The sequence below is a fragment of the Gallus gallus genome, chromosome Z (genome assembly GCF_016699485.2).
Source record: "Gallus gallus isolate bGalGal1 chromosome Z, bGalGal1.mat.broiler.GRCg7b, whole genome shotgun sequence".
In the NCBI taxonomy this organism is placed as follows: domain Eukaryota; kingdom Metazoa; phylum Chordata; class Aves; order Galliformes; family Phasianidae; genus Gallus; species Gallus gallus.
The window spans coordinates 37,840,925-37,856,735 of NC_052572.1; the positions used below are offsets into that span (position 1 = coordinate 37,840,925).

Genomic DNA, 15,811 nt, shown 5'->3' on the forward strand with positions numbered 1-15,811 from the left:
AAATGTAACTTCTCAGAATTTGTAAGCCAATGGAATGCTTGAGACTGTCATGTCAAATTAAGAACTCTTAAAATTAGCAAGAAGTTAAGGAATTGATGCAAGTCTGGAGGAAATGTCTTGTCTGGTCTGGATGCCGGACATTTGAAAGTTCAGTCCTTCATATCCTGGAAAGCTGGTACTTTAAAGACTTCTTTTAGTAGAAGGCATTCAGGCATTAAAGGCATTGAGTTTCTTGCAGAAGAATCATTGTTGGCTCTCCCTAGCATGAAAGTTAAGGTAGTAGCATTCAGGTATGAGTATTAACAGAATGCTAACCTTCAGGCATTGATGCTAAACACCACTGCGTGTGCAGGGTATGCAGTAGGTAGTATCAGAGGTCAGCAGCAATGTTAACAGCTCTCTCCAACAGTAATTTCACTGTCTTCTATCTGCAGATGTAAAAAGGAGGTAGAAGAAGGAATCTTCCTGACACAGACTTTACATGAGAACCAGGTTACCTTTAAAGTACTGGACTTTAAATGTCACGCTTTCTACCCTTGTCATGAAGGCAACTTTAGGGAGAGGCTAGATCTCATTGACTGGACAGCAGGGTTCGTACTGCATACAAGAATAAGACAGTATCCACATACTGCTTAAAAATGAGGAAGTTAAGAGCATTCAGCAGAATAAAATACAGTCTTTTCCTTCTTAAATCTGTTGTCTCATTTACCTTCAATATTTACGTGCATGTATGTGCTAGGTATTTCAGTAACAGAAATAACCCTCTTCTGGTTCTTTACATCTTTTAACATAAGATTACATAAGAGGTCTTGGCTAAATTAAGGTACGTGGACCAAGGGTAATTTAAGGCAATTGTATTACCAGCATTCTGTATTTTGGATCTATGGTTATGGTAAGGTGGTATAATTCACATTGGTCATTTGTTATGAACACATTCAACAGATTAGACATAGTCATTATTATTCCTGGCAAAAAGATTTTTGAGCTTTTTGTCAAAGCAAGGAAAAATGGAAAATAAGCAGCTCCTCTTAGGATTTGACTGTCTCGAATTAGTCTATGATGAATTTCAAGATTTTGTGCTATAATTACAACTGCTCTGTCTGTGTCTTGCAGTGAGCCACCTCTATGGATTTGGACTGATGGATGCTGAAGCAATGGTGATAGAGGCAGAAAAGTGGACAACAGTCCCTCCACAGCATGTGTGCGTGGAGAACACGGATCGGCAAATCAAGTAATACCCGCTGCCAAAACTCTTGCTGGCATAAACTTGTGGAAAGAAATTGGGTATAATTTACCCCTCCCTTGCATTGCGTTTAATTTGTCATGTTGAAAGTTACACTTGGGATCTCTGTCACCTTCTAAGACGTCAGGCTATTTGCCTGTAAAGGTTGCTTCCTCTAATGACTGGATAAAGGCCTTTATTTAAAGAATGTTCCAGAAGTTGAAGGTACAAAACAAGCCAGATTGGATGGTGATTGATGCTGTTACAGAGGTAGAAGAATGTGTAAGGGGAAGAACATTCAATTGAGTATACTGCGTTCACTTTTGTAAGATGAGTACAAGCTTATTAGCCAAGGTCTGACAGGAAGATACTCTTTTCATTAAAAAATTACATGATAGTACCTCTCTCAAACAGTCTCAGGAGAGTCTGTCTCAGAGGATAAGACCAAACTGGCCTCTGCTTTCTAAGGTAGGGTGTGTATAGAACCAGGCTTAAAAGCAAAATTCAGTATGTGTGTTCTGTGGCTATATCCATCTCGTGGCTTATTTCCAATGCATTAAGGTCACTGAGGATACTTTGTTTGATAGGTATGTTTGACAGCCTTGACCCATAACTGGTATAGTCTGCAAGGATGCTATGCCAATTTTAACCAGCTGAGTCAGATGCTGGTTGCCCAATATTTGCTACAGTTAACATGTAATACTTGCTATTACGTAAGCAAGGACTGTGTCTATGCCAGGCATTTCCTGGGGCTTAACAAGCAGCTGTGATCCCATGACAATCTCAACAATTCTCAGCTGGCCACTAATCTGCAAAAATGCTCTGTCCCAGAGGCTTATTCCATTACAGGTTATTCACAATACTCTTTCAGCCTGTGGACGTATCAGTGTAGCCCTCAACGGAAAGTAAGGTAGTTGCAAGTACTTGCAGTAAAATAATTAGCCCGTAATGATAGTTTCAGCTAGGAAGTAAGTGTTAAAACTAAGGACATATGATACTAAGCTGAAATTATTGGGTTGTCTTATTTTACAGGATAGGGAAGAAATGCTGATGTTGTTTTATATGCTTACATTATAGAACAATAAGACCTGACAGTGTCGTCCGTTCAATTTACAAAGCCACAGGCTGCTCTGATAATCCTAATCACCACGTGATCTACTTGGAACACGTTGTTGTGCGCATCACTATTACTCACCCTCGACGTGGAGACTTGGCAATTTACCTAACCTCTCCTTCTGGAACCAGATCACAGCTCTTGGCAAACAGGTATAGTATGACAGCTCAATTTCACAGTCCAGTCAGGTTGCAGGACCTGCAGTAAGATTGCAACATCAGCAAAGAATAGTCAAGTCATTACAGTAGCTTTGCTAACTGATCATTTTTGGGTGGAGAAAAATGGAGAAAATTAAGTGGAAATGAATACTGAGACATCAATCTCAGACTGTATCAGTAGAATAGTAGACTGTAAATCATTTTTAAAACAGAAGTTAATCAATCTTAATATCTTGTGTAGTTCACCCATTGAAAATCTGAAGTGAAAAGTAACAGGCTCAGTGTTACAGAAGGAAACAAGCTGAAAGCAAATGTGTTTCCTAGATACTATTGGCACTTATTTTCGTCTCTGTCCTATATTATCCTTTCTTCACTAGTAATAAAAATCAGACAGAATAGTAATTCTCTATTACTATTTTCTTTAAGCTTTGTGAGCATGATTATGACTTCTAGTGTTAGCAATTTTTGTCCTGCTCTTCAGGATTTTTAATGAATCTAGACTTGCTTGCTTTCCAGACTGTCCCACATCTAAATCGTCCCACCCAGTTTTGCTAATACAGTGGCTATTAAGACGTAGAGAATTGCATGCCTTCCTGACATTTAGTGATAGGTAGAATGACCTATATCTTTCCTCCTGTGAGGAAGGAGCTGTTTTGGAGACAGATAGAGCTCAAAAGTATTTGGATCTGATTGAGAATAAGCCCACATTTTCATTAGAGCTTTATCTAAAAGAAAAGATGTACTGAAAATATTCTTCAAGGTAGAGGCATTCATGCATCAAATGGAGAGCAAGTTGTACTGGAATTTTGAGGCCCTCTAGAATGTCTCCTGTATTTCATTATGAGTGCCATCAGTGCCTTGCTGATAAAACACATGGGTATGCATATCTATGTGTCTTACGGCTACACTGAATGAAGAACTTGCCCTTTGCTAACCATGCCAAGGCAGACTTCTACACTGAGCAGTTACAAATCAGCCTTTTGTTTTCTCTGTGAAAAAAATTACTCTTTTCTATTCCATTTTTCATGAAGCCATTCTTCCATGTTTCAAGATGAGAAAGTCTAAAACCTCTCCATCTAGTTATACAAACAAAACAACCTTGTGTAAACCCAGTGGTTGTAACACAGCTAACTTTTGGCTCCAGGCATTCATGTCTTGCAGTTGACTCACAGCAAGTGGGAGATAAAGACATCCTAGTATCCACAGTTCACCTCTGGTGATGACTGATATGTGGAAGAGGTACAGAGTTTAATTCATGCAGCCTCTTTGTGACCCATGTACCTTAGAACGTGATTTTTTGTACACATGGTAGAGAGAGAATACAAAAAAGTTGATATTAAAAATACAGTGATGTTCAGCTGTTTCTTAAGATATACTATCAGAAGGCTAATCAGAAAGCAAATGTGAAAGGCATTTTAATGTTTTGCCATTTTGCAAAAATAAATTATTAATAAGCGAGCAAATATTTGTACAGTCACATCAGAAATGACTTTCCCATGTAGGCTTCAGAGATATACTGACTTGTCAGTCACATCTGGTTGAAACAAACTCACAACTCCAGGTTATTAATATTAAGGAGTAAATGTATTTTGCAAACTCTAGATCAGAAATTTCTAGAGACTTCACAAGCCCTTTCTTATCGTAAAGTAGTGGATATGTGCACAGTACTTTTCAGAATGATGTTTCAAGGTTTGCTTTATTTGGAGTTGCTGCAAGAAGTCTTATAGCTTACTGGTCTTGCAGGTAGTGTACTTGAGTGCTGCTGGGTGTATGTCTATGCATCGTGTTATAAAGAGCAGAAGTTCTGTTATTCACTAATATGAGAATATATTTAGTTTGAGGGCATTTAATTGTTAAAGTATTAATCATGAGGCCATCAGGATAAAGGCACTCTAATAGAAGTAATGTTCAGGGATACATTGGCAGAAAACAGTCTGGTGTGGTTTTTTTTCTATAGGCAGAGGTCCCAAAGGCTGCTGTACATGGCTACTACCTGACCGAGACACTTTTCTCAGACATACAAGAGCTTTTAATGCACACGTACATGATTAATAGCAGCAATACCAGCTGTTTTTACTGAACCCAAGGAAAACCTCATTGCTTTACCATTACTCATCTGAGTTTAATTTGAAACAGTTTGCTGGTAAAATGTCTTAAAGCGCAAAAGGTATATTTTACACATGTGCACTTCTTCTCCACCAATTCTGGGAGAAGTCATTGAGTATTTTCTGGTGCATTGACGAGCAGGTCCCTCAGGGCAGTCTCTGGCCTTTTTTTCTGCATATTTTATCCTTAATGTTGGCATCCCCTAAAATGACTTCAGTAAGAAAACTTGTTAGTCAGAGGCAATGTGGATTCCTCTGCAGGCATTTGGTGGATTACACTGTCACTGGCTTGAGCCTCTTGTGCATTCTTCAAAAACTGCATTACAGGGAACATCTGCTTTGTTGTTTGGAAAGTACTAAACATGATTACATTGGATGTACTGCAACAGAGCGCAATACAGGCTTGGAAAGTGCTGGCTGCTGTGAGGATGAGGCTACAGTTATGTCCAAAGGGGAACAATATCCCCTTTCTGAAAACAATTGGCCATTGGATTTGGCAGCATCATTTTCTGAGTGATTTTGAGACACACTAAGATCAGTAAGAACAGAAACTCAGTACAGGGGGCCATGCAGGAGAAGCTGAATAGAAAAAGGATAGAAGAAGCAAACTTGGGGCTCGTTTGTCTCCTACTGAAGTCATGGTTTGTTTAATTCTTGCCCTTTAAATTTAAAGCAGCTGCTGCCATTCGAACTGCGTAACTGAAATTTTTAGCCACGTGGTGGCAAGTTTCCAGGCCACTAGCTTCCTATGCTTATATGGCACTGACATTAACAGTATACTATATCTAAAGGATGAAGCAGTTCTCAGAAAACTGTTTGTTGCAACTCTTACTTTGTCTATTTTATTTCATTAATATTGTCTATGTCTTTTAGTTTAGTTTTGGTTAGGCATCCACTGCCTTTCTGCCAGCTGTTCTCTGGACCCCTACCCCCATAGTAATGTCTAAGCATCTAAAAATTATCCGAGTACTACTTTTGTTACACTCTGTCAGTATTAGCATTAGATAAGGTAAAGAGCTCTGAGAATACTAGAGACCCAACATGAATAAATAGATTTAAAAGATAAAGGTTTTTTTCATGCTGAAGAGGAAAAAATTACTGTGGATTTGCCCACTTCTGCAGCCAAGACTGATGGTATTTATATGCAAAAGAGAAAATGAATGCATGCAAGTGATACTATCTATCTTCCATGTAACTTTAAAATCCATCATGGAACATGCTCAAAGATAGATGTGGAAGAAGAATGAAGTGCAATATATCTGAGATTTAGAATGACGCATGCCTTTCTTTCATAAGTGAGAGGAGCAAATCATTAATCAGAGGAATCTGCACCATAGGCATGTACTGCATTATAGAATTCAATACTTCTAGTTTAGTTTTAGTAGAAAATTAGGCTCTATAATTAAAATGTCAAATTTATTTTCCACAGTAGAACTGGGAGTGAAGACAAATGGGTAAGCACATGTTTAGGATGCAGCTAAACACTTTAGTGTTGTATCAAGCGGAAAAAAAAAAAAAGAGAAGTATAAGACAGACAAGAGGAAGAATGCCTAGGATTTACATGAAGGCTGTTCCAAAAGTAATACCTCCTATTTTATTATGGCGGCCCATGATGTCAGAGGCAGAAGTCAGTGGTATGGCAGTAGAGGTTGAATCTTCTTACCAATATTCCATTACATTTTATTGCCATCTGACAGATGGCAGCAGAGGGGCAGTCTGACAAGAAGTACAGTTGACGGTGTAACTGCATCAGGTAACAAAGGAAGAGCCAGTGATGTCATGTGGACTTCAGTAAGGCCTTTGACACTGTCTGCCAGAACATCCTTCTCTCCAAGTTGGAAAGATATGGATTTGATGATTGATCTGTTTGATGGATGAAGGTTGCAAGACAGTACCCAAAGAGTGATGGTCAGTAGCTCAGTGTCCAGGTGGAGGTCAGTGGCAAATGGTGTCCCTCAGCGGTCAGTACTGGGACTAGTGATCTTTAACACCTTCATGAGTGACATCGACAATGGGGTTAAGTGCACCCTCAGCAAGTCTGTGGATGATGCCAAGCAGTGTGGTGTAGCCAGAACACCCATGGGGCAAACCCTGCTATCAGTACGAGCAGAGGATGTAAGGATAGAGCACAGGCCTGCTGAAAAGAACTTAGGGGTACTGGTGGATGGCAAGCTGGACATGAGCGAATGGTGTACCCTTGAAGCCCAGAAAGCCAACCATATCCTGCATCTAAAGATTTGAGGGAGGTGATCCTGTCCCTTTACTTTGCACTGGTGGGACCTCACCTGGGGTAGTGCGTCCTGATGTGGGCTCCTCAGTACAGGAGAGATGTGGACCTGCTGGAGTGTGTCCTGAAGAGGGCCACAAAATGATCTGAGGACTGGAACTCCTCTGCTATGAGGACAGGCTGAGAGAGCTGGGGCTATTCAGCATGGAGAAGAGAACGGGGACACATAATAGCAGCTTTTCATTATCTAAGGAGGAGCTATAAGACCCTCCTTAGCAGGGTCTGTTGGGATAGCACAAGGGGAAGTGGTTTCAAACTAAAAGAGGGGATACAGATTTAGAGTGGATATAAGGAAGAAGGTTTTTACAGTGAGGGTTGCGAGATGCAGAACAGGTTGCCCAGAGATGTGGTGGATTTCCTGCAGACATTAAAGTTCAGGATGGATGGGGCTCTGAGCAACCTGATCTAGCTATAGATGTTCCTGTTCATTGTAGAAGAGTTGGACTAAATGACCTTTAGAAGTCTCTTCCAACTAAAATGAGTATTTGATTCTATGATTTTGGGACAAAATGGTGCCTGACATAGAAGTGAGTATAAGGAAAAGGTATGGATGGAACTGAATACCTCCATGAAGAAAAAATTGTACCCATTGACATTTATCAACACTTGCTGAACATTTATGGAGACTAAACAGTGGATATGAGCACAGTGAGATGGTAGGTGGTGTGTTTCAGCAGTGATAACAGCAACAGTGGGTCACATCTGCTCATGCAGATTTTTACAAGTGTGGCATGCAGCCTCTTGTTCATTGCTGGTGAGATGTGTAGCTAATAGTAGTGACTGTGTCGAAAAATGCAATAGTTTATAGCTGAGAATTTGCTCTATCAAATAGTGTTTTTGTTCTCTTTGTATCTGTTGTAGTTTTCATGGAAATAAATTGGAGGCATTCGTTTCAGAGCAACATGCATACATTTGCACCAACAACTCTGGTGGGAATGAAAGAATCTTTTCCTAGCCATAAGCAAGCTAGGCCCACCTCAATATTACCATATCAGCATCATGTTTCACTTTGAATAAATTGAATTATATCATGGACAGTCAGTCTACCCTGATGCCCTGAGCCTAGTCAGTTATCACTTTTCAAACATACTTGACTCAGCAGGATAGGAAAATTCTATATTTGGCACCAACTTCATGCATATTCTTGTATTAGGATCTCTTCTCAGCCTGTTCAGAGCAAAGTTTCTGAAGATATATGTATGAGTTGAAAAACACACAGATTCTTTTACAAGACATCTATATAAGCATCAGACACAGCTGGCTGAGCAGCACAGCACGTGGAACTCAGCAGCCTGACAGATATTTTGGTCTTGACAGAAAGTTTTGTGCTGATATGTGTAGTCCTGGGGGACTTGTTCTCCACAGTTAAAGATGATGTTTGCTGTATTCTCCACTACCTCAGACAGGCAGGTACTGTACCCTGTTGTTCATGCTGCTCTTCTCTAAACAAGTTTTTCATGACAGCTCAAAAGATTTCTCCATTGCTTGATAAATTTAACTGCAATAACAAATGCGAAGTATAAATTTAAGGAAAAAAAAAAACCAAACACTTTAAATAAATCTTACTTAGATCTCACATCCAGAGGTTTTGTAGTGATCTTCCCTGACATAAGGATAGGAGAAAGTTTCTTAAATGCCTGTGCAACTCCAACCATTTCTTTTTTTCCTGAATACTTAAATGCAGGAGGGCAATATTGCCCAGCTGAGATTTAATCTGATTAAATCAGGTTGGGCTGTCTGCAGCTCTTTAGGGGCTAGCACTCCCAGGGGACAGGTGGTTGCACCCAGCATAGAGGAGCCATTTCGAGGAGAATAGTTGACCAAAACATTTGAAGTTGCAAAACTCTTTTCTCTTTTCAAGATATAAGTTCACTTTAAGTCTTGTGGCCAATTAGACCAGTAGGCAAGGACAGCTTGCCTGTCAGGCTGCCAATTTAGTAGGCTGGAGCCCATCATAAACACAGACTGCTGTAACAGAGGAGAAAATAGCCTTATTTTGCCAGCTACTCCACTGCTTGCAGCCCCAGCCACCAGCTTGTGCAGGGTGTATGTTTCCTGGCTCTCAGTGTCATTAACTGAATATACATAGCATGGCTGTCAGTCAGATCAGTCAGATGCAGCTGTAGTTTCTGGGATGAGAAAAAGACCTGAATAATAAAAACAGACTTTCATGCATTTACCTCTTACTGTTTGTGATGAAGGATTGTGGTATCACCAAATAGATCCCCACCCTGACTGCCTTTTCTCACACAAAACCTTCAATAATTAAAACAAAATCTACCTTTTTGTGTGTTTTGTATCTTGGAAATTCGCTGATAATAATTTAAACTTTTTTTTTTTTAATTCTTGTAGATTTAGCTGAGAGACTATCGTGTTCTCAATTGTGGAGTCTCTTGAAAGTGGCTAATTGTCATTGTCACTCATTATGTGAAAATGGGCTTACAAATGAGTATTTCTGCTTGAAGTTACTTTCTTAAGCAGAAAGGCAGTGCAATTTCTAGGCTGAGTGGATGGTAGTGAAATAAGCCAAGACTAATTTATTTTAAGGAAACAAGTAATTTACTCTACACTCTGTAAACTTTATGTTCTCATACAGACCTACATATGGTGCACAAAGAGTATATTAAATTATTTCTGATAGAAAAGAAGTCATTATCTTTAAATACAATGCTATGCACTATATCAGCAGCCCAAAATTAATTTCTCTGAATATAGATGGTCACAAAAGCACATCCACTCTAACTTGAATTGCTTTACCAAGAGAGGTCACCAGAGCACAACAGTTCTGTTGTTCTGTTGTGATTGTGTCAACAAATAAGTTATAAAGAATCAAATGCTGTCACTCACTTTGGTACTTAAAAGTGTGTTACATACACGAGTGTAGGTGTTGAAGTTACTGGATTGTTCTTAGCATCTTGTTAACTAAAATAATAATTAATCAGACCACATATTAATAATTGTTCATGATCAGCTATGTGTGTTTCCTTGCTATGAGTTTTGACTAGGCATCAGTCTGACAAATAACAAAATCACTTAACAGCCTGGACTGGCTCCAGACTTCAGAGTCTTTAAAATAAGCTATTTCATACATTCTCTTTCTGAATAGGGAAAAATACACCTGACAGTTTCGTAACTATTTCAGTAATTTCATCATTTTGTTAACTTCTCTGAAGGGGAAATTTTGCTTCTTTTTTTTTTTTTTTTTTTTGAGAGTTTTGTGCATAAGCAGAGCAACACAAAAACACTTGGACCATTGAGTTGATATAACTTGCAGATAGCCTTAGACTCAGTATCTTTCTTCTAGTTTTAACTGTTGTTTTGTTTGTTTGTTTGTTTGTTTTTTATGTCTGTAGCTTTTTAAGTCATTTGCAGATTCATTTGCAGAAGCAAAACTCATACATTAAAAGATGACATTTTAAATCTTGCATGATAAGCTACTGCTGAAAAACACCACTCATTGCCTCATTGTGCTCACATTCACTGTTTGGTCTCCACAAATGTTCAGCATGTGCCAATGAATGTCACTTCTTCTGCATGGAGGAATCCAACCTCTACTGCCATACTACCAACATCTGCCTCTGGTGCTGTGGGTCAATATAATAAAATAGGAGGCATTACTTTCAGAGCAGCCCTCGTAGAGTCTACATTATAATTGTACAGTACTGATATAATACTATGTAATTTAGTTGTCATATTGTCAAGGAGGAATATTGCTGCCTTGACTGATGGTTAATGTGTTCAGAAAAGAGTTTATTAGCTGTCAGAGAAACGCCATATGACAATTTGACTAACTGTTGGAAATAACCTGCATAATGATTTAAATTAAACATACCCACATGCAAACACTGAATAGTGGCTGGATAATAATTTCTCCCCTTTCAGTAAATGACATGTGCCATATGTTTGTGAAATTTGCTGTATTCAAACAACTGAATTAACAGTGACATGGAACACGCTAATTTCTGATGGCAGAATGTATATATATATATATTTATATATGTTTATACTGGACTGCATGAGAAGAAAATCTCAACCATTTATCAGTGAAAACGAAGTCCAGTTTTAAAGCTATATACCTATTTCAATTTAAGGAGTACTGTTGTAGGTATTCATTCAAACTGAAAAAAGGTTGCACACGTGAGAGTGAAAATCAGATGTGTACTGAGTGAATATAAGGTGCTCCATGCATACAGTTCCATACAAGGCCTATTTAAGTGAGGACGGGATCTGAAGGCCCACACCAAATCTGGCACCACACTTTTGACTGACCAGAGTTTTCAGCAAGAGATGTGGCACTTTATTGACATCCAGTTTGAGTGTTTTTACAAGAAGTTGACATATACGGTGCTGTTAAACTATTTTCCTTTCCCAGTGTTTGCCTGGTCATCTTCACAGTCTTCTAAGTCTAGAGCTTGAGATGTACTTAGAAATGAACAGTAAGGAATCAAGTTATTTCAAAATATTGTAGTACTTTTGTACACCTTTACATTTTTACTATTTAGTAGGGAAATATTGGTGGTAGGTGGATGGTTGGACTAGATGATCTTGGAGCTCTGTTCCAACCGTGGTGATTCTGTGATTCTACGATTCTAGATTTTTCTGCATTCTATTAAAAGGACATTTTAAATTGATCGGAGTTTCTACCATGAGGATCATTTTCTATCAGAAATGTTTAAATATTGCTGTCACCAGTAAGACTTCCACATGTAAGAGGTAAAATAATGAAAAATACATATACATAAATATACATGTGCACAAATATGTATATTTATTTTTTCAGTGGTGAGCAGTGATTAGATGTTACCTTCCATCCATATCTTTGGAATATCAGGCAAAACACTGTGAGCACTGAAAGAAGTCCAAATCTCTTGTGACCTTCCAAACTTTTATTAATAAATTCCAGTTCTAGGTAACAAAATCTGGCCAATCCTCTCTCTCCTTCCCTCATCAGATTAGCATGATTTTGCAGCTTCTGAAATGGGCCTCTGTACAAGAAATTGTTATAATCCAGGCCTGAGCTTCAACCTCTTCACCCAAGATCTCAGTAATTACAGTGATGCTGTTAGTTAGAAGAAACTATCAGACAACATTAGTCTTTCAGTTTTACCCAGACTACTTAGGTTATTCCAAAAGTAAAGCCTCCAATTTATTTCCTTGGAAACTACAACAGATACAAAGAGAACTATAATAATGTTTGATAGAGGAAATTCTCAGCTACTAAAGACTATTTTTCAGCTTAGCCATTCTCATTAGCTATGCATTTTTGCAAGCGATGAACAAGAGCCTGCATGTTGCTCTTGTAAAAATCTGCACCACTGAAGGTGACCTACTGTGGCCATCACCACTGCTGAAATGCACCACCCACTGCCTCACTGTGCTGACATCCACTGTTTGGTCTCCATAGATGTTCAGCAAGTGTTGCTGAATGTCAGTGGGTGCAATTTTTTCTGCATGGAGAAATTCAGTGATACAGCTTTGCTTCATCTGCACTTCCATGTCAAACACCATTCTATCATACACTGCCCTTCTACTGCCATCTGTCTCATGGGAACAAAATGTAATGGAATATTGTTAGGAAGGTTCAGCCTCTGCTGTGGTACCACTAACATCAGCCACTGGTGTTGTGGGTCAGCATAGTAGTGTAGGAGGTATTATTTCAGAGCAGCCCTCAAATAACCTGTCAAGTATTTGAATAGAATGATAATTTGATCATTTAAGATTGGAGACCAATGTTTCTGTTTCATTTGATTTCCTATAAGGAGTTACATATATTGATCTGTAATACTGTCTTGCTTACTCAGTCATTTTTTTTAATTCCCTTTTAAGTATTCCAATCCAAAGTGAAAAATAAGTGTTACAGAAATTTTCCAATGTACAAGTTTGTATTTACCCTCGTGCTGTATGTTATGCATTTTTCCCAAGAGATATGGATCATATTTAACCAAAGTAAGGACTTTTTTTTGTAGTGAAATGTCTGTCTGTTCTTTCACATCATGACAAATTATGACATGTAAAGAACCTCCTTCAGCAAAACAGTAAGGAAACTCTTGAATGTACTTCAAAGATATGTGGGAAGACCATCTTGAGTAACATTATGTATATGCACAGAACTGGCTTATTAGCATATCATTCAGTATTTTGCATACTTGGAGGCTCCTCAAATAGTATGGTTCACTTATTACAATGTCATGATTTATTGTAGGCTATTTGATCATTCCATGGAAGGATTCAAAAACTGGGAGTTTATGACTACTCACTGCTGGAGTGAAAAAGCAGCAGGTGACTGGATCTTGGAAATCTGTGACACTCCATCTCAGCTGAGAAATTTCAAGACTCCAGGTATGAATCTGACCTTTATTTGGGCTCAGTGAATTTAGAAGGATGTCTGCAGTTGCTAATACTGGTTTGACTGTTTTCCACCGTTTATATACACCTACAGTGTCTGACAGTGTGAAGATGAGTGTGAAGGCAGGACTATGAAGAGAATCACAGACTCATAGAGTAGCTTGGGTTGGGAGGGACCTTAAAAATCATCTGGTTGCAACCTCCTGCCATGGGAAGGGTTGCCAACCACTATCCAGGACTTCAGGAGGGCAGACTTTGAACTATTCAGGACCCTGGTAGGGAGCGTCACTTGGGATTCAGTCGTGAAGGTTAAAGCGGTCCAGGAAGGCTGACCACTCCTCAAGAAGGAAGTCTTAAAGGCATAGGAGCAGGCTGTCCCCCTGTGCCATAAGATGAGACAGGGGGGAAGAAGACCAGCATAGATGAACAGGGAGCTTCTTCTGAGGATCCAGGAGAAAAAGATAATCTACCTATTATGGATGAAGGGACGAGCAACTTGGAGAGAGTACAAAGAAGTTGTTAGGATATGCAGGGAGAAAATTAGAAAGGCAAAAGCCCAGGAAACGTTGTGGAACAGACAATCTTGAGTGAGATCACATGATGTGTGGGACAACTGGAGGATCAGGCTCAGCCAGCATGGGTTCACAAATGGCAGGCCCTGCATGACCAACCTGATCTCCTATGATCAAGTAACCTGCCTGGTGGATGACGGAAAGGCTGTTGATGTAGTCTACCTAGATTTCAGCAAATCCTTTGACACTGTCTCCCACAGTATTCTGGAGAAGTCAGCAGCCCATGGCTTGAATAGGTACACTCTGCTGGGCAAAGAACTGGCTGGCTGGCCAGCCCCAGAGAGCAGAGGTGAATGGAGTTAAATCCAGTTGGCGATTGGTCATGAGTGGTGTTCCCCAGGGGTCAGTTCTGGGGTCTGTCCTGTTCACAATGTTTATTGATGACCTGGATACAGAATGCACCCCCAGAAAGTTGGCAGATGGGAGGAAGTGTCAATCTGCCTAGGGGTGGGAAGGCCCTACAGAGGGATCTGGACAGGCTGGATAGCTGGGCTGAGGCCAATGGGATGAACTTCAACAAGACCAAGTGCCAGGTCCTACACTTCGGACACAATAACCTCAGGCAGTGCTGCAGGCTTGGGGCAGAGTGTCTGGAAGACTGTGTGGAAGAAACGGACCTGGAGGTGTTGATCAATGCTTGGCTAAACATGAGCCACCAGCATGCCCAGGTGGCCAAGAAGGCCAATGGTATCCTGGCTTGTATCAGAAATAGTGTTGCCAGCAAGAGCAGAGAAGTGCTCATTCCACTGTACTTAGCACTGGTGAGGCCGCACCTTGAGTACTGTGTTCAGTTTTGGGTCCCTCACTACAACAAAGATATTGAGGCCCTGGAGTGTGTCCAAAGAAGAACAGCGTAGCTAGCAATGGGTCTGGAGCACAGGCCTTATGAGGACCATCTGAAGGGACAGAGATTGTTTAGTCTGGAGAAGAGGAGATTCAGGGGACACATTATGGCTCTCTACAGCTACCTGAAAGAAGGTTGTGGCAAGGTGTGGGTCAGCCTCTGCTCCTGTGTAACTAGTGGTAGGACTAGAGGAAATGTCCTCAAGTTGTGCCAGAAGAGATTCAGGGTGGATGTTAGGAAAAATTTCTTCTTCAAAATAGTGGTTAGGCACTGGAATGAGTTGCCCAAGGAAGCAGTTGAGTCACTGACCCTGGAGGTGCCCAAGAAATGTTTAGATGTACCAAGGGACATGGTTTTGTGGGAATATATTGCTTGTAGGTGGACAGTTGAACTGAATAATCTTGGAGGTCTTTTCCAGCCTTGGTGATTCTATGATTCAGTTATTCTATAGATCAGGCTGCCTAGGGTCACATCCAACCTGTCCTTGAATGCCTCCAGCGATGGAGAACCCACAGCTTCTCTGAGTAGCATGTGCCAGTGCCTCACCATCATCTTAGAAAAAAAATTCCTCCTAATATCTAATCTAAATCTCCCCACTTTTAGTTCAAAGCCATTTTCCCTTGTCCTATCACTACCAGAGCATGTAAAAAGTTGGTCTCCTTCTTGCTTGTAAGCTCCCCGTAAATCCCTCAAATAGTGGAAAGACATAGTGAGGTCTTCCCAGAACCTTCCCTTCCTGAGGCTGAACAAGCTCAGCTCCCTCAGCTTTTTTCCTCAGGAGAGATGTTCCAGCATTCTGATCATCTTTGTGGCCTCCTCTGGACCTGCCCTAACAGCTCCACGTCTTGGATGTGGAGACCCTCCATTTGAGTACAGTCCAGCAGGTGGGGCTTCAGAAGGGCAGAGCAGAGGAAGCCAGTCATCTCCCTTGCCTGGCTGACCACCGTGCTTTTTGAGGCACCCATGTTAGATTTGGCCTTCTGAGCTGCAAGTTCACATTGGTGGCTCACATCAAGCTTTTCATCCACCAGAACCCCTAAATTCTTCTTTACAGTGCTGCTCTCAATGAGTTCTTCTCCCTGAAGTATGCCACTCATCACTCGCCTCCACCTGGGCATAAAACCATCAACCATTGCCCTCTGGTTGCAGCATTACAGCCAATTC

The 15,811-nt window shown here is 40.3% G+C and overlaps 1 protein-coding gene across 4 annotated transcripts in view; it reads left to right on the plus strand.

Annotated features, from left to right (window-relative positions):
* PCSK5 (proprotein convertase subtilisin/kexin type 5) overlaps positions 1 to 15,811 on the plus strand; it is a 262,061-nt gene that overhangs the window by 161,031 nt on the left and 85,219 nt on the right. For 3 of the 4 annotated variants that reach the window (XM_015280354.4, XM_424841.8, XM_040655981.2), the window contains exons 11-13: positions 1,114 to 1,231; positions 2,300 to 2,488; positions 13,089 to 13,225. In XM_015280354.4, coding sequence (XP_015135840.2) covers positions 1,114 to 1,231; positions 2,300 to 2,488; positions 13,089 to 13,225 — 444 coding nt within the window. Of the gene's footprint in view, positions 1 to 1,113; positions 1,285 to 2,299; positions 2,489 to 13,088; positions 13,226 to 15,811 lie in introns of those variants that run through there. The other variant, XM_040655983.2, reaches the window with a different exon arrangement.